Below are 20,071 nucleotides of genomic sequence, written 5' to 3'. Positions count from 1 at the left end.
CCAGATGACAGAACAAGGAGTAATGGTCAAGTTGGAGTAGGGAAGGTTTAGGTTGGATATTAGGAAAATCTTTTTCACTAAGAGGGTGGTGAAGCACTTGAATAGGTTACCTAGGGAGGTGGTGGAATCTCCTTCCTCAGAGGTTTTTAAGGTCAGGCTTGACAAAGTCCTGGCTGGGACGATTCAGTTGGGGATTGGTCCTGCTTTGAGCAGGGGGTTGGACTAGATGACCTCCTGAGGTCCCTTGCAACCCTGATATTCTATGATTCTATGCTGCCTCACTAGAAGAATTTATTATCTCAGCTCCAGTAACATCAGCGTTACCATCAGTCAACAAGACACCTCAGATGGTAGGGTGCAAAAGTGTAAAAGAGGATGTTACCTGGCCATGGTCTCTGGGTATTTGACACCAAAATTGTGACTATTTTCATTCTTAATTTCACATCAACAGAAAGGTGATTAAAAGATATTGAGATTCCAGAGGCCATTCCACAATGATTCCATCTAAGTAGACCAAATTGTGGCTCCAAAAACATCGTCTTTAAAGGTGTTATGCAGTATAATGTAATCTGCACACAGAATACAGTCACCGATAGAGAAAAGTACTGTAAAATTACAGTTGAAATCATGAACCAGAGTTTTCAGAGCAGACAAAATATTGTATAATAGCTTCCTTGTCAGGGCTTCAGAAATTAGATGTACTTTATAATGGGTTATGCAGCTGTTTTGTCCTCGGTCTTCCACCCACCATTATGTTTCATATGAAAAATTAAATTAGTTGCAATATTACTAGCCGATGTCAGGCTTATTACCAACCTGTCTACATGATAATGCCCTGGGGTACTTGCAGTCTGGTTTTACAACTGTGAGTACTTTGATCTCTTTTCTGACTCTAACCTTAGGGGCGCTACGGTCAAAAAGGATTGCAGGGGATGAGTTTCAGCTAAACAATCATAAAAACTGAATAAGTTTTAAATGTCTTTGTTTATATACCTGCCAATATGGTTTTTAAATATGTAGCGTTAGTTGCAAGTTTCAGTAACTTTTAGTATTCACAATGAGAGGGTATTTACTATCATGCCTTTCAGCATCTGATCTGATGCTTTTGTGTTGTTCCTTATTTGTGTTGTGCTATGTTGTTATTTTAATGTAATAGCAGAATATCTGCTGCTCTTCTTTTAGTAATTCAGGAGTCAACCGAATGAGTGAAAGAGAAAGCAGTTTCAGTCTTTGACTCTCAGCAGTACTCAGATGGAGAAGAGGCTTAAGAATGGGCATGTTGCACACAATGACTTAAGGGCCTGATTTATAAAACAAAGTCTTTGTTTCTGCACCCACAGTTTGTGTGCCTGAACACAGTTATGGTTGCAATATTTTGAGTACAAACAAGGGCAAGTGACCAACCATGTCTGCAACATGCAAGGACATTTGTGCCCATAAAATGGTACGTCAAAATAGGAGAACAGATTAACAACCCTTTAAAGATATCCTTGCTTTTTATTATTCTTAATATTACTCTTATTTCCATTCCCTCCTTGCAATAATCTCTAAAAACAATTTCACAAAATTGGCCTCTACATCTTAGGATGAGTTTTGACTAAAACCTAGGGCTGTCGATTAATCACAATTAACTCACGTGATTAACTCAAAAAAATTAATCGCGAATAATCACACTGTTAAACAATACCAGTTGAAATTTATTAAATATTTTTGGATGTTTTTCTACATTTTCAAATATATTGATTTCAGTTACAACACAGAATACAAAGTGTACAGGGCTCACTTTATATTTTTTTATTAAATATTTGCACTGTAAAAATGATAAACAGTGTTTTTCAATTCACCTCATACAAGCACCATAATGCAATACACCTCTACCTTGATATAACACTGTCTTTGGGAGCCAAAAAATCTTACTACGTTATAAGTGAAATGGCTTTATATCGAACTTGATTTGATCTGCCAGAGCGTGCAGCCCCACCCCTCCAGAGCGCTGCTTTACTCTGTTATATCCGAATTCGTGTTATATCGGGTGGCATTATATTGGGGTAGAGGTGTATCTTTACCATGGAAGTGCAACTTACAAATGTAGATTTTTTTTTTTGTTACATAACTGCACTAAAAACCCCCAAAACAATGTAAAATTTTAGATCCTACAAGCCCACTCAGTCCTACTTCTTGTTCAGCCAATTGCTAAGACAAACAAGTTTGTTTACATTTACAGGACATAACGCTGCCTGCTTCTTATTTACAATGTCAACTGAAAATGAGAACAGGAATTTACATGGCACTTTTGTAGCCAGCACTGCAAGGAATTTATGTGCCAGATAAGCTAAAATTCATATGCCCTTCAGGCTTCCGCACCATTCCAGCTTCCATGTTGATGATGCTCGTTAAAAAATGCACTAATTAATTTAGTGACTGAACTCCTGGGGAGAATTATATGTCTCCTCTCTTTTGCCTGCATGTTCTGCCATATACTTCATGTTATAGCAGTCTGATGGATGACCCAACACGTTGTTCATTTAAGAACATTTACTTCAGATTTGACAAAACATAAAGAAGCTACCAGTGGGAGATTTCTAAGACAGCTACACACTCGACCAAGATTTAAGAATCTGAAGTGCTTTCCAAACTGAGAGGAACGAGGCATGGAGATGCTTTCAGAAGTTTTCAAAGAGCAACACTCTAATGCAGAAACTGCAGAACCAAACCCCAAAAGAAATCAACCTTCTGCTGATGACATTGACTCAGATGATGAAATGACATCGTCGGTCCTGCACTTCTTTGCACTGTATTGAGCAGAACACCTCATCAGCGTGGGCACATGTCATCTGGAAGGGTGGCTGACAGCTTGAGGACATACAATCGTAGAGCATCTGGTGTGTAAATATCTTGCGATGGCTACAACTGTGCATGCAAACACTTGTTGTCAATTCAGGTGACACTGTAACAAGAAGCAGGCAGCATTGTCTCCTGCAAATGTAAAAACTTGTTTGTCTGAGCGACTGGCTGAACAAGAAGTACGCTGAGTGACATGCAGGCCTTAAAATTTTACATTTATTTTTTTTGATGCGTTATTTTTTTGCACATAATTCTACTTTGTAATTCAAATTTCACATAAAGAGATTGCACTACAGTATTGTATTAGGTGAACTGAAAAATACTATTTCTGTGTTTTTTATTGTGCAAATATTTGTAATAAAGTTATAATTAAAGTGAGCATGTACTCTTTGTATTCTGTGTGGTAATTGAAATCAATATATTTGAAATTGTAGAAACATCCACACATATTAAATAAATGGTATTCTATTATTCCTTAAAAGTGCAATTAATGCAATTAATTTTTTTAATCGCTGACAGCCCTACTAAAAAACACTTCTGTATAACCACCGGAAAATGTGTTTTATAATAAAACAACAGGACATTCTTAATTAGGGTGATGCTAGCAGATACAGATGTGCTTTCATTTAGCTTATGCCAAAACTGTACTCACAACTTACACAGAATAATGAAAGGTGGGGTTGCCGTCTCTGAAATGTTGTATGGGAATTTGGGGTTTTGCTCTCCTTGCAAACAGCGAAATTTCATTAGAAGACATAAAGAGTTATTTTTAGCTCAATAATGGGGGTGTTTGGCATGTAAAGAGTGAAACTGTATTCAAAGATCATGTATTGAATAGCTCATTATTTTGCTTTCATTTCAAATACAATCTAGTTTTGAGTCACTGTAAACACTACTCTCTGTAACACCCAATAACTAATTTCTCTGACCATACTCTTTCGTACTAATCAGTTTTTCTACCTCCAATCTACAGAACATTGTTTCCAGTGCACATTTTTACATGACCACTGATTTGAGATGTGGTGCAGTGCCTTGCATAAGTAGATAGGTAAGGTAAGGGGTTAATTTTCTTTTGCCTGTAAAGGGGAACAACGAGAACCAAACACCTGACCAGAGGACCAATCAGAGAACTGGATTGTTTAAATCAGGGGCGGGAATTTGTATACTTGGGGGTCTTTTTTTGTTTCCTCGGTTGTGAGTAAACAAGTTTTCTTCTAACTCCATCTTATCTCAAATATTCTACTAAAAGTCTGTGAGTACAAAGAACAAGTAAATTCGGCTATGAGGAGCTTTGTGTTGTATTACAGATGTGGATTGCTGGGTTTTGTTGCTTCCTCGGCTGTGAGGGACAAGCTATCTTGCTAATTCCACACTTCTCTCATTCTACTAAAAGGCAGTGAGTACAAACGGCACAAAGTAAAATCGGCTATGATATGCTTTGCTTTGTACTTACTGTGTGTGATTGCTGGTCTATTTAAATTGGCTTTTTTTAAATCAGACTGGGTTTTTCATATTTCTTAGTAGGAGCCTGTTATTAATTTATGCAAGTTATTATTCTGTATTTCTCTTTTTCTATATAAAGCTTTCTTTTTCAAAACTTGTGGAAGTTCTTTTTCTAGTAAGGCAGAGAAATTGAAACCTCTGTATCAGGTATCTGTCTCCCTCATGGGAAGGCAGGAACGGGGAAAGGCAAAGCCAAGCTGTTGGTATTTTGCATCTCAATTGTCCTGAGGGAAAAGAACGCTTATCTCTTGGGAAGCAGAGAAACAGGTTATCTGGAGGTCCCCCCAGGGGAGGGTTGGGGACACCAGAGAGAGGAAAGGGGGGTCAGGCCCTATCAATTCCTGACCTGGTGGCAGCCTATCAGATCTAAGCTGGAGATTAAACTTAGAGGACTTCATGCTAGTACCTTATATTTGAACTCTAAGGTTCAAATCGAGGAATATTACTATGACAGCCTTAGACACATGTACACATTATTTCAGGCTAGAGCTTATTACACAAATATTTCAACTGTATCATCAAGAATGAAGACCCTGGATATTACAAAGTTACTAAACACTCTCAATTCCCATTGCCTTCAGCAGGAGCTGACGGCATACATCAGCTTTTCAGAGCACTGAGCTCCAAGGGTCTGACTGCCCAGTGAAATCAAGAGCACTGAATCTAGCCTTATGCTTACAGTAGATTCTTTCTTTTTAGATAGTTAATTTACTGCCATTTAAATATCTTCTTCCTTTATCTTGAGTAACACAAAAACCTGCTGCCTACATTTGTCCAGGTGATTCTAGTGAGAGACATGTCACCTAGGGAGCATGTTACAATCTATCCTTTGGACTCTTCTTCAAAGAGAAACACTGTGCTAGGCTGAATATAGCTCTATAAATAACCACTAAACTTTTCTCTCTTTCTTTCTTCCTTCCTTCCTTTCACCATAGATATTAGCTTTTATGCATCATGGGCCAAATCCCGTTCCCACTGAAGTCAGTAGCAAAACTCACTTCAACAGGAGTTTGGCCCCCTACACAGACTACATTAAAAAGACATTTGTTTTTCTTCCCTCTAAGCTGACTACATTTTCAGTGACTGCAGTATGCTCCTGGCTCCCTCTCAACTACAGTACAAAGAACTTCCTTTACCTTTGATCTAGAAACTGACCTCTCTCCCACGCAGACTTGCTGTGATCATGCTTTTTATTGGTATAATTTATTGATGGAGATGCTAAGTCATGAAACCCCACATCATCCCATTTCCCCACTCCTACTAAAGAGCAGTTGAATCTTCATGGAAAACAGTCTTCAGGGAAATAATTCTGCTTCTATAAATCTCCCTGCCGCCTACGTAACATAACATAAGAACATAAGAACAGCCATACCGGATCAGACCAAAGGTCCATCTAGCCCAGTATCTGTCTACCGACAGTGGGACTAGTTTGGGGCAATACCAGGTGCCCAGGGAGTGAAGCTAAGAGCAATGATCAAGTGCTCTCTCTCCTGCATCCATTCTCCATACTCTGTGAACAAAGGCCCTAGGAAACACCATTTTAACCATTCCTGGCTATAATAGCATTTATGATTAGCCACCATGAATTATCCAGTTCCCTTTATAGTCCAGCCTTCACAACCTCCCAGGTTAAGGAGTTCCACAGTTGACTGTGCGCTGTGTGAAGAAGAACTTCTTTTATTGTTTAAACCTGCTTCCTATTAATTTATTTTGGTGACCCTATTCTCTGTATTTGGGAATAAGTAATACTTCCTTATCCACTTTCTCCACATCACTCATGATTTTATATACCTCTATCATATCCCCCTTCGTATCCTCTTTCCACAGCTGAAGAGGCCTAGCCTCTTCAATCTTTCTCTATATGGGCCCTCTCAAACCCTCTATCATCTTTAGTAATGCCTTTTGAACAGCTCTAGTGCAGATATACTTTTGAGGAGAGAGAATCTTTACACGTACGAGAAGTGGAAGTGCATACTAGGTAGACCATAGGTGTCATAAAATATATAAAAATGGAGATCTCAGGAAAGAGTCTTATTTGGTACTAAAACATATCATGTACGAGATGTAGAAGGATAGATAAAAAGGGGGATCCTCGACTTTTCTATCTAGATACATACTGTGAGACAATTGTAGTATTCAGTGCCTGTTTATTCAGTTTATTCTGCTCCTTAGTGTCTAACACCGTGCATTTCTATGCGAGCATGATCTTCAGAAACACTTATCCACATGACGCAAGATCTTTTTCCTGACTTTTGTAGCATAAATTAGCCCCAGTGCATATCGTATGTATAGTTGGCGGTTTATTTTTCCAATGTGCATTATTTACATTTTCCACTTAAATTTCATTTGCATTTTGTTGCCAATCACTTAGTTTCTGTGAGATTTTTTGAAGTTCGTACACATCTGCTTTGGTCTTTACTATCTTGAGTAGTTTAGTGATCATCTGCAAACTTTCCACCCTCTGTTACCTTTCTCCAGATCATTTGAATAAATTGAATACGAATTGGTCCTAGATTTGACCTTGGGACCACCCTAGCTACCGATCTCTCCATTCTGAGGAAATTTACCTAATTAATTCCATCACTTCTGTTCCCTGTCTTTTAACAGTTCTCATCATGAAAGGACTTCCCTTTATCCACATGACAGCTTATTTTAAATAGACCTTTGTGCGGGACTTGTTCAAGGACTTTCTGGAAATCTAAGTACACTTGTCCACTGGGATCCGTCTTGTCACATGTTTTGTGAACCCTTCAATAGAACTCTAAAGATGTGAGTAAGAAATATCTTTTACAGACAACCATGTTTAACTATTGCCACAATATATGTTTTTCTATGTGTCTGACAATTTTTATTCTTACTATTTTTCGATAATTTGCCAAGTACCGGTTAGCACTTACTGGTCTGTAATTGCGGGATCACTCTAGAGCCCTTTTAATATTGACGTACATGTTAGCAACTTCCAGTCTATGGGTACAGAAGCCAATTTAAAGGGAGGTTATACAACCTGAGTTATAGTTCCGCCAACTTCAACATTGAGTTCTTGAACTTTGGGTGAATGCCATCGTGGTCCGGTGACTTGGTAATGGTTGAGTTTTCAATTAATTCCAAACCTCTCTAGTGACACTTTCATCTGTGACAGTTCTCAGATTTTCACCTACAAAAGCGGCTCAGGTTTGGGAATCTCCCTAACATCTCGCCGTGAAGACTGAGCAAGAATATTTAGTTTCTCCGCAATGACTTTATTGTCTTTTAAGCGTCCTTTTGTATTTGATGTCAAGGGATCCACTGGATTGTTTAGCAGGCGTTCCTGCTTCTGATGTACTTATAAACATTTTGTTATTACCTTTGGGATCTTTGGCTAGCACTTTCTGTCAAAACTCCTCTTTGGCTTTTCTTATTCGACTCTTGCACTTAACTGCAGTGTTTGGTGCTCCTTTTATTTGCCTCCATAGATTGGCTTCACTTTTTAAGAAGTCTTTTGATCTCGTCATGCCTGTCTTTACATGGTTGTTAGCCGGTGGCTTTTTTAGTCCTTTTACGTTGTTCTTCCTTTTCTGGGTTACATGTGAAGTTGGGCCCTATTTATGATGTCTATTTAAAAGGCCACTGCAACTTGCAGGATTTACTTAGTCACTGTACGGTTTAACTTTTGTTTAACTACCCCGTATTTTGTATAGTTCCCTTCTTTGAATTATGCCAGTGTGGCGCTGTTGGTGTCTTTCCCCCACAGGGTGTTGAATGCTATGTATTGGTACTATCTTTCCAGCGGTCCTGCTATAGTTATCTCTTGACCAGCGCTGCGCTCCACTCAGGAGTTAATCTGAGTACCTTCCCTTGTGGTATCCAGACAGCTGCTCCATGAACAGTCATTGAAAGTATCGGAGCTGCATTTCGTCCTGAAGTGAAATGTTCCCAGTCAATATGGGGATAATTGAAATCCCTCACTATTATTGGGTTCTTAATTTTGATAGCCTCTCTGATTTCCCTTAGCATTTCATCATCACTATTACTGTCCTGGTCAGGTGGTCGATAATAGATCCCTTTTTTATCGTAATTCCCTTTCTTATTGTGCATTTCTAGAGATATCTGCATGAAAACAGGATCCTTATTCCTGAAGAGTCTCTGTTCCTGCCTGCTTATTCCCCACATGTTGCGACATCTCTCAGTGAGGAGACTGGAGAGTGCAGGATTGCTAACATAAGAGAGGCCAATGGTTTCATTCTAGCATGGGTTGGAACTGACCAAAACTTGTTACCATCTGTTCTATGCACTATGTGAAATGAGTTGCTGCTCTCATTTGGTTTTCATATTACAAAAAAACACCATGACAACTGGTGCTAAATGTCACTCTGGCTCCCTACTGTATAGGAAGAAAAATTCCACACATTCTATTACCCATCCCCTGCCATCTAGACCCCTAATTAAATAAATATAATATGGACTGCTTACTATAAATCTTCACTATATTTAAAATTAGTGACACTCTTTTTTTGTTGTTTGTCTAATGAGCTTAGAATGTCATTTTTCACAATTCCAGATGACAGTAATGGAAGTGACACTAGTTGTTACTAACCTTGGATTCTTGGTAAGTGTAGAAACCTTTCGCTATCTTATTTTCATCAACATCACAAAATGCAGCTACCTGGTGAAAACAGAAAAAGGAGACAAAGGATTTAATAAAGCTCAGTACTACCAGCAAACCTCTCACTTGCTATCATTTCCCCACTAAACTTGCCCCTCTATTCCTTTTCTCACCTTCACAAAGCCCTCAAAAGGAATCTGATCTTCAGCTCCTCACAAGCCATTCTGAAAAGAGTGCAGGATGGTGGATTTCAAACTGTCTATGAATCACCATGGTCCACACAGCAACTGCTGGTACTTGGAGGAGTACGGGCTGGTTACATGGGCCTTTATCCTGAAAATGCTTATTCCTATGAGTAAAGTTGAGCACGTGTGCAAGTGAATGTAAGACTGGGGCGATGGTTCTGGCTCTCCTACTTGCTTGGAGCTGCTGAATCACATTAAAGACAGCTTTCCCTATACTATTCTTGAGGCAGACAATTGCTGTAATTTGCCACAGGGGTGTTACACACATCGGAATGGGAAAGCAGGTACTCTGTGTGATTGCCAGTAGGAGGGAAGGTATCCATGAGACATGGACTCTACTTACATTATGAGTGGGGCTAATCAAAATATTTCTGTTTGAAACTTTTCTCCATTGGAAAGTTGGATTTTCTACTGAATGAAAAACCATCCCAAAAGTTTGCTTATATCAGGAGTTCTCATTGTCCAGTTCTAAAAGGTTGTCCTTTCTAAAGTTCTAGAATAACCTCCTATGTAGGCGCGTGGTGAAAGGAAAAACTTAAATGTCCCCTGAGAAATGTCAGTTAACAAGAAGCATGTTAAATGTCGCTGATAACAAATCCATCATTCTATCCCATTCCTTGAAAAAATGTTTAAATATTAAAGATTAAAGACTATTAAAGATTACTTTAAATGTGATTTAGTAGTTCACTGCACACATACATTTTCTGGGACAGATTTCAAACATTTTGCTCATACACAGAAAAAAGCTACAAAAAATCTTTGACATACATCTGAATTAAAAAAAAAAAAAAAATCCAGCCTAGGAGACTTTCTGTTGCCAAATACACACACTCAGAGCCACAAGACAACTAAGAATATTAATAGCAGCATCAAGTGAGCACATCACAACCTTATGGCTCAGAATAGGAAAGCTTGTTGCTACAACGTGGCTCAACAATAGACCAGAAATACAAAACACAGAACAGACGATAGTTCAGATTGGACAGCCTCAGTTCTAGGTGGGAAGTGTTGTGCCTTATAATCACTTGTAATGCACAAGGAACAAAAGAAAAACAAGAGGACCTTGAGCTAAAATTACACTATAACACTCCTACACAAATGTACCTCTCATTTACATTCTGGATAACCAATACATGCCCATTTACCTGTGTTTAACAATTCTGAACTAAATATCCATTAACCTACATATGTTAAAACACTACAGAAACTACCTGTGGAGCTAGTATCTTTCACCAGATACCTGTGTACAATATGGCTGCAATAATACCTGAGAACATTTCTGTAACAGTACAATAAATTCTTAACCACAGTGCACTAAAATTTGGGGAGCCAGTATTCTTACCTGTATTTTATATTACACCTAAATTCTGTGTGTGTTTTGTACATACACACCTATTTACTTGTAAACCGCCTTACAAAATGCAAACAGATTTGTAAAAAATGGCCAAGTTAAACAGATTTTAGGAGCTTTGTAAATTACCACAGAAATACTTTGGTTTATCTTACTGTACGCTGTAATGAAGCATTATTTCTGGATGCAAACTTGCCAAATATTTCAAATGTTTCCTTATTTGCATTCCTCACAAATATGCCTGTGATCCCAGTTATATGGTGGCTCCAAAATAAAGCATGGGTTGCCAATAACATTTTCCAGAGAATTTTACAAATGCAGCCTGTTTTCCTTTGGTTTCCATTGCCCTGTTCACGTTACCCTCTCAGGTCTGTCAGAATGAAGCAGAGCATTTGTTTGTAGATATTTAGTTAAAGTCTCAGAGAAATCAATTATTCTTTGGAGGGATGGGTGACATTTTTCTACCCTTTTTATTTTTGCGTTAAAAATTGATTAACAAGACTTAAAAACTAGAAAACTTGAAAATTCAGACAGCTGGGTTTTTATTTCTTAAAGTAACAATGTTGCAAAAGGCTGGATCCTTTTCATAGCAGCAGCCACCTCATTTTCTTCCTACGATTAAGATAATCATTTCCTTTAACCTAGTGACCCCCACTCCCTCTGAAGACAATGAATGTCTTTTCATTAATTTCAGTGGGAGTTACATCAGTCCCATCGGCTATGGCTACACTAGAGAGCTTACAGGGGCGCAGCTGCACTGATACAGCTGCGCCCCTGTAAGCACTCTAGTGTAGCTGCTCTAAGCTGACAGGAGAGAACTCTCTCATTGGCTTAATTACTCCAGCTCCCATGAGTGTCAGCAGCTACGTTGGCATTGGCGGGAGAAACTCTCCCATTGACATAGCACTGTCCACACTAGTGCTTAAATCAGCATAAATTATGTTGTTCAGCAGGGTGGCTAATTCACATCTGAGTGACATAAATGACATTGACTGATTTACTCTATCTCCCATTGTTAATCTACTCTTGGTCTGAAGGCTAAAAGTGATATGGAATTGCCAGCCCTCTGCCCTTCCAAGCCAGGGCAAAGTTCCTTAGCAATAGAATTAGGCCCTCAGTGCCTTCAGGCAATTCTGACACAGAGCTTTTTTTTCCAGTTATAAAATAAAGACTGTCTAGTGCAAAAAGCCTTTGGGGTGGAGGCCAAGTACTATCAGCTGTGGCTCTTTTCAAGCCCTAGGTATAATCACTCTTGTATCAGACCTTCTAGGATAGGCCAATCTGTGAACAACAGAGACAAAAGATAAATAATAAAGGAACCCAGAGTGACTAGAAACATGAGCAGAAAATAACAAACTGAGACTCAATGAGGAAAAATATAGCTATTAAAATCTAGGGGAAGCTAATCAAACACTCCAGGGCAGGCAGATGTTTGTGCTTGGAAAGCAGGACTGCTGGAAGAGCGTGAGGGTGACAATGGACTGCTAATTAGATGAGAATGGAAAATCAAACTAATGGCATTTCAGTCTGCAAGTACCAAAGCATCACATCACAGACCAACAAGATGAGAGTCCCCCACCAATGCTGGTTCTGAGATTACACTGAGAATATTGCACATGGTGCGGGCACCTCAGTACAAGAGAAAGGTCAACCAACTGGCTGGAACTCAGAGTAAAGTAGAAGTGATTAAGGAGCTAGGGGGAAAGATGTCTGCAAAAAAAAAAAAAAAAAATTACAGAGTGACTGACAGCAGTGGGTAAGACATTGGCACTTGATAACCATGATCAATTATTTGAAGCCAAAACACTAAGATTCTAGCTCTCTGGGTTACTCTCTCAAATGGCATAAATTAACATGTTTTTCATTCCTGTGAATTCTGCCCCAAACATTCCTCCATATTTCAACATGTAAAGAGCCAGCATGTCAATTACACGTTATAGGGGAGCCAAGATTGGCCATGGTAATGGCACCATAAACTTTTCCTCTGTGCCTCTCTTCTGACATATATATGTGTGGACGAGCTATGGGATGGGAGCCATCTGATTATGCAATAATCTTCTAAGGTTCCCCATTACAGGAGTCATTTAAAATGGAAGTGTACAAACCAATGGAGAATACTTGTAGGAAACAATTATGTGTTTCCCAACTCAGTTTGTGTGGCAACAAGCTAATGTTTCCTTGCCAAAATTAGGATGCACATTTTTTGTACCAGTCCTTTGCAAGCTGCATTTACCTGCTTTCAAACTCTTCACTTCCCTGCAAGAGTTAAGTTCCCCCACCAATGACTTTTTTGCACTCTCCGTGGCAATGATGAATGGTATAATAGTAAAACAACATTTAACAAATATAAAAGATGCCCTATTATTAGCAGCAGATCATATCTGTTAAACTTTGCTTTACTATTATCCCATTATTGTTCCCACTCCTAGTGCAAAAAAATCATTGATGGAGGAACTTAATTCTTGAAGGGAATATAAAACAATACCTTGGATTTCTGTTCCAAGGATCCGAGCTATCTTTTTAGCAATATCAATGCTGTTATGGATAACTTATTTAATTATTTTTCCAGCTTTGTGACCAAAAAATAAACTGTTCACCTTTCAGCTAAGATAAAAGGGAAAGCTTTATCCAGGCTTCATTCCAATGAATTAAGTTGAAAATTCAGTTCCAGGCCCTGAGATGAAGAGCATTATTGTGCTGAGCATCAGCATGACTTTGTTCTTAAATAAGTATAAAAAAGTCCATGGACTGTACCCAATGACCTTTCCTGTATGACTAGGTCCTTGACCGCCATATTACCTCCCCCATGTACCAACTGCGGCCACTACATGTTGCAAAGTATAAACACCATGTGTTGGTACCCTACACATCCAATCCTGATGTCACCTGACATATGAAACTCCCAGTAAAGGCAATAAAAGACAGCATGAAAGAATCAAGCAAATACAATATATGATTTTACATAGCAGGTAAATATATGAGACAAATTTCCCTTGGAAAATGGGGTTGATTCACCTGAGTTAAAGTTTTCTTATCAGAAAGATGAATGCCTAACACAGCGGTATATTTATATGTAACTTACAACGGTTTTAGGCAGTTTAAACCTGATAACTATAGTACTGTAAAACACATTAGCCTAAAATAGGTAATTCTTCCACCGGATTATATGCCATGTGGGTGGTCCAACAGACAGTTGATTATTTTTCTGCCACCACTATTTATTTTTTAATTTAAAAAATGTGTGTCCGGAAACTGGATACAGAACTTGCACCCAATTGTTTATGCAATAAGCAGAACTCAGAGCATCAGGCTTACATGACCTGTTTACTTTAGACTAATAGGCTTAACACAGTCTCTCTTATTTATTTTTCTCCACCAATTAATTCCAATCTTGTGTCTTTTATGAAAACCATCCATGTCTGCAGTGCAGTATCCTGTAACCTATGAATTATAAAATAATGTTATGACTGAAAAATACTCTCAAGCTTATTTGCTGCAACTTGAACTATATGCTAGATCATAAATAAATGAGTTAGTTACTCTAAGGCTTATTTACTGCTTTCAGTTGGCTCAAAAGCCAAATAGCCACTATTAGGAAACAACAGAATGCAATATTGCAATGGCTTCTGAGTGTCTGTGATTGATTTATCAGATCACTCTTTGGTTGTAAGAAAATGAATAAGTGGCAAAATATTTTTTGTTTTGATACTGTTTTACTCAAATCTTCACAATGCCAAAGAAAAGATTGCTACTTTTCCAAGTTAAAATACAGCAAGGGAAAAGCGTAATCCCTGCAGCTACCATAAATCATCAGTTATACAATTATTATGAGAAACAGTGCTTTACTGGCCTGGCTCACTTAATATGTAAACAAATGTAGCATTAAAACCAAACCAAAACAATACAACACTGTTTCACAACAAAAAGTCTACCTGGACCAAATTCCAAAATCCTAACTCTGACAAATCTCCCTCTGGGGGAGATAGTCCACATTTGGGGAAGAAGACAACATTTTTCTGGCAGGTTGTTTTTAACAAAAATGGCAGCTGTTTGAAGATGATTACAGACTAGAACTGTTAGATAGTGTTGTGCACCCACCTTCTGAAAATCAGGCCCCTTTAAAGTCTCTTGATTTGGGGACCCCAAAATTGAGGAACCCCAAATCATTAGCCGCTTTTGAAAATCCATCTAGGGTGGGAGTTTCCAGTGAAGTCACTGCTTAACTCTGCTGCCAGTGAAGTCAGTGGGAGTTTTACCATTGATTTCAATGGGGGCAGAGTTAGGCCAACACTGAGCACTTCCTGGAACCCCCAATACTAATATACAGTACAGGAAATCAAGAGGATTCACCTTGGAATATATTATTTATTATTATTTTTGCAAAACTAGTTTTTTGAAAGTGTCTAAGAGTTGTAACAAGAGGAACAGTAGCTCATTTCATACTTGATGTGCCTTCTGATTTCTTGTTCACTACAGGAAATGGCTTTTTACACTCTCTCTTCTGCTCATCCTTGTATTAGAATTTCCAGGGGTAAGGCCTATGCAGAGTTTAGCAACCTAAGAATACTACTTTTGTTAGCAGGGTCTTCTTCACAGTATTTTCTTTCCTCAAGATTATATTTCATCTTGAAAATGAGCTTGATATCAGTTGCAATGTGCTTTACATGTAGGCTGATGATTTACAGCATGCTGTGGACCCGGATTATAGCAAACTGAGAGAATGAACTCTACAATGAAGTACTATGACTCTGCTACTTGATTTTCTCTACCACCACCCTAAACACTGTGATGCACAAAATGCAATGCTAGCTATAATGAACCCCTACATACAGTGAAGCTGTTATTTGAAAAAAGCATACTTTACTGTAAGCTAGTTCCAGGGGAATAAGCCTTAGAAAACTGTACAAAACACTTACCAAGTCCTCTCTAGCACATTTTCCCTAGATTATATATTGCAGAATTATGATAGGGGATTTTATTGCCTGGGCTCATGTATCTTTCATATATTTTAAATCTCTGATGAGCGTCACAATCCTTCTCTTTGTTACAATTTCTTACACTGATAGTTGCGTGAAGGCCTAGGGATTATTTTAATATATGTTTCTGGAAAAGTAAAATCTATTCTTTCAAAGCACCTCAGAAAAAAGTAACTCAGAGTGCAAGCATTATAGTGTAATAAGAGAAAGTGAAGTTAATGTCAAACAAAAAGAGACACAATGTCAGATGTACAGGCCTTCCAGTCCGTCTCAACTGGAACCACAAAGCTAACGAGCATGACCATTCTTACACAAGATCCAAAGATCATAATCAGCATCAAAGTGCCAATCTCATTCCACCTGTTCATCTTCACTGCTGAACCACAGGAAGTGGGTGTGCCTTTTAATTCCAAGCATGTGCTTCATTTATCAGATCTGAGACACTGCTCGGTTAGAGACAGCATTACTTTCCCTCAATACACATAAATATAATAATATTTCCTCATCAGAAGGCTGCAAAACCACTTGAATGCCAGAATCCAGTGCCTATGTTATAGCCAGCATACAATGTAAACACCTCTAATACACACAATCCCTTATTACATGCAACAAATAGCTCCATTCACAGAAAACAGCTTGGGACCCACTTGTAAATTTCTTTTCTCCAGAAATGGAGCACAGCCTTTGGTCATTTCTTTAGCAGCCAATACTAAAAATATTGAGATTGCTTCTTGTGCCTCTGTCATCTCCTCTAGTTTGTTTTAATTGATTCAATAGCTTGAAAACCCAAGCCTGACATGCGATGGACAAAATCATTAAAATGCTTTGAAACAGATGTAATACCTTCTCTACAATTACACTCTTGTGGTCTGGTCTTAATCACTGGGCTACACAGGCATGTCACCCTATACAGGAAGGGTCTGTCCAGCATAAAAGTTGTACGAATATAGTACAGTTAAAGTGGTAAAACTCCCCTAGTGTGAGTGCAGTTATACAGGCATAAAAGTGCTTATTCCCATATGGGACGGGAAATAAGCTACACAAGGTATCTTTCTGCAATTATAACTGCATCCAGATTATGAGGGGCTTGTACAAGGTGAACTAGTTCAGTAAAAGAATCAGACCCCAAAACAAGAGTTATCCCAGTAATATTTTCAATTGCAGACTAGGCATAAACTGCAGTCACTGTGCTGCAGCATCTGTACTTCAAGTGCTTCAGGTACTGAACATAATATCTTTCAGAATGGGAATGGCAAAGAGATTTCCTTGCTATCTTTAATTCATAAATCATATTTCTGTTAAGTCAATAACGTGTATGTTGGAGGCAGGGAGTCTCTATTTACACCAGGTTTTCTATACCTGAGTTTTACCGAAACTTGTACTTCTTCCCCACTCTTATTTCCTTGTTGCCTTCTCTCTTCGAGCTCTCCTGTAAAACAGGTTCCTAACAGCACAATTTGTTGCTTCACTAAATGCAGAGGTGTAAGATTGGTTTCCTCTACTTATATCTCTAGAGTCTCAGTTCTCCCATCTTCCTTCCCTGAGGCTCTTCACATATTTTAAGTATTTTGAAACCACTGCAAAAGTTAGAAGTTTTCTGAACTTGTAGTACAGGTACAGGACTGTAGTCTCAGCACAGATAGATGACCCCGTTACTGATCAGCCATAGCACCTTGCAGATAGAAAAAGTCAGTATCAGACTCAAGCATTTGATTTAAAACTATTAAGTGGATCGATAACATGCTACAAAGAGGGGGTTCATAAGATACTTTCCTGATATGCTATTGGTGGAAAGGGTTGTCATACAGAGGCTTTTATGGGGTTGGGTTAGCCATGGCATTATGGGCGCACTTCTAGAGATGCTATCCCATAGCAGCTTAATTAGCATAACTAGAGCTAGTGCTTATTCATTGCTTCTCTCACTGTTTTTCAGTTAGCTGCTTATGTGCTGTTGTCTTTGGAGCACTATTTCCAGCTGTGGCTTTAGGGGAATGGTACAGAAACAGAGCAAAAGTATTCCTTTTAGCTGAAGTTTGACAAACAATAATAGAATAGACAAGATAGCACTAAAAAATCCCTCTAGGCATACATAGCATCCCAGAAACATTTGGTTTCCATCTTCAACTGCACATTACAGACAAAACGGATGTGTTTTAAACAAGAAAAGGTCTGTTTAGTTTCACTCTTGCAGAAATGCTAACACTACCCCACTGTCAACTGTTTGAATCAAGACGGGTACAGTCAGGAAGCAGCATTTCCTTAAGAATACAGAGATACTGGCAATCAATTCATTAAAAAAATACTAGTTAAACAAGTGTTGTTCCTGCTAGGTTACTATCAGGCTAGCATAAACACTGAGCTCGGAATTCATGCCTGGACTCTTTGGAGACAAAACATGATTTCTTTTAATCACCATCACATTCTTAGGGAGAAGAGATGGGTATTAGCTAGGTGTCCTTTTTCTTTAGAACATAGTCTGAAATGGGATTTGGCAATTTTCAAAACACACTTGGATAACATTTTGCAAGTATCTCTGAACAAAGGAAGACTAATGCTTCCAGAAAATGCCAAGTTTTGTTTCTGAAGCAGCAGTGCTATTAAGTATACTATTAGTATACTTTTCAAATACTTCATATACATCTAATAAATATAGGATATCCTGCACTTAAGTATATCAGACATCCACTGCTTCAAAAGGGTCAGCAGCTCAGGAGAAGCTGCATTATGATTTCCACTGGATAGTCCAAACCGATTAATTCCCATAATGAAAAGTCAGACACATTTAGATTTTCACATTGCTCCAACCAGAACCTAATCTATAAATAAAATGTTCACAAGTGCCTACGTGACTAAGGAGTCTGAGTCCCATTTTCAACATTGAATTATGCACTACAGAGACTAATTTTTAATGAGGCACTAATACTTTGATTGTAATAGGATACAGCAGTAATAAAGTTGAATATGGGTAACATTTTCAAAAGCATCTAAGTTACTTGGGCCCTAAGCATGTATGTCTAAAAGTCATTAGCATACAAGTGAAGTACCAGATTCTACATCTATTTATGCTGACACAACTTCATTGAAGAAAATGGTGTTGCACTGGTCTAGTACAACAGACTTTGTTGTTAATGTTTATACTAAAGTAGGCTGTTTTTAATAGGTGAGACATTTTCATTTGGGTCCTTGGGCCTTCACTTAGTATTGTGGTTCAGTACCTGACTACTTGTAGATTCAAGAACATGGAATACCACTTTCATGTCTTTAATCTAAACCATAGCATATCTTTCAGATTACCCTGTAAAGATAATTTCCCTATATCGCTCTGAAAAGATCATTTTATGATTTTAGGCTGTAAAAGGTGAAGCAAGAATTATTTAAAACCTCTGAGCATGTGGAATTTTGTTGTTTAAAGTATTTGGCACTAGTTAGAGATTAGTCATGCAATACTTGACAGATTTCTGAGGAAAAGTAAAAATCAGATACTTTGGGTATTTTTCTCTCTTGATTTAGACAGAATTTGATCTGCTTTGAGTCAGATATAGTGAACTATAGTAACTTGTTTTTTTAAAGACAGGCAGTATGAACTCATATGGTATGAATTGCCTGGTACTGGGAGTCAGGAGACTTTGGTTTTGTTCCAAAGCTTTGCTTTGACTTCCTGTGTGCTCCTGAGCAAGTCACTTAGACCCAAAGTTTGAAAAGCATCCACTGATTTTGGGTGCCCAGTCTGAGTCACCTAGGGCTTGATTTTTAAACATGCTGAGTGAGACTCTACAATGGCAACTGAAACCAACTGAGATAGCTACAGAGACTTTGTTTTAATCGTTAGTTGACGCTCCCTCTTAAAAACTGCCATGGTATGCCTATATTTTACCAGAATTTTTCTGCAGAACACCACTGAAATGAATCAGACAGTGGTGTGCATTTGACATGAACACCTGCAACAGGCAAGTGTGTTTCCTACATGTAGCTGGTACAGCATTTAGTAACCAATGGGTTAATCGCTAAAGCCATGTTTCAGTATCCAAGTACAACATACTGAAATATTCTTAATTACAACCTTGATAGAAGCAAAATAAAATCATGGTCTGAAGCACTGCCAAAGCAAACATTATACAAAGGTCAGATGGAAAGAATGTCAGGATTCCAGTTAATTAGAAGCACATCATCAGTGGTAGAGTGTTGCTGAAGCAGGGATATCCATATTGCACAAGGGATAAGTCTTACCCTCTCAGCAGCAAAACAGCTCAAACAATACCATGACACTTTTCTTGCCCTTTCCATCTATTCTGTGATGGCATCCTCAAGTTATTGCTGTTTACTACAGCACAGGATATTAAGTATGTGTCACTGGCATCACAGTGTTAGAGAATCATTCTATCTTAAATCCAGCTGCATTTTAGATTGATGTCTATATACATATTTAATAAAGCTAAGGAGGTGATGGGTAACTGTGCAGTCTATATGGTTTTACAAAAATTTAATAAGTGAATATAATGTAACTGAGATATGCTTCATGCAAAAGGTCTCTTGTAAGGTATCATTACAAAGCTTATAATCTACTGAGTGT

At 38.3% G+C, this 20,071-nt stretch overlaps 1 protein-coding gene across 1 annotated transcript in view; it reads right to left on the bottom strand.

The window, feature by feature from the left end:
* Window positions 1–20,071, bottom strand: part of QTGAL (queuosine-tRNA galactosyltransferase) — a 331,029-nt gene that overhangs the window by 9,750 nt on the left and 301,208 nt on the right. Inside the window, exon 10 of the mRNA XM_075071756.1 lies at window positions 8,921–8,989. Within this exon, the coding sequence (XP_074927857.1) occupies window positions 8,921–8,989 (69 nt within the window). The remainder of the gene's footprint in view (window positions 1–8,920; window positions 8,990–20,071) is intronic.

Source organism: Chelonoidis abingdonii, chromosome 13, assembly GCF_003597395.2.
Source record: "Chelonoidis abingdonii isolate Lonesome George chromosome 13, CheloAbing_2.0, whole genome shotgun sequence".
NCBI lineage: Eukaryota > Metazoa > Chordata > Testudines > Testudinidae > Chelonoidis > Chelonoidis abingdonii.
This window is presented reverse-complemented; position numbering and strand designations above follow the sequence as displayed.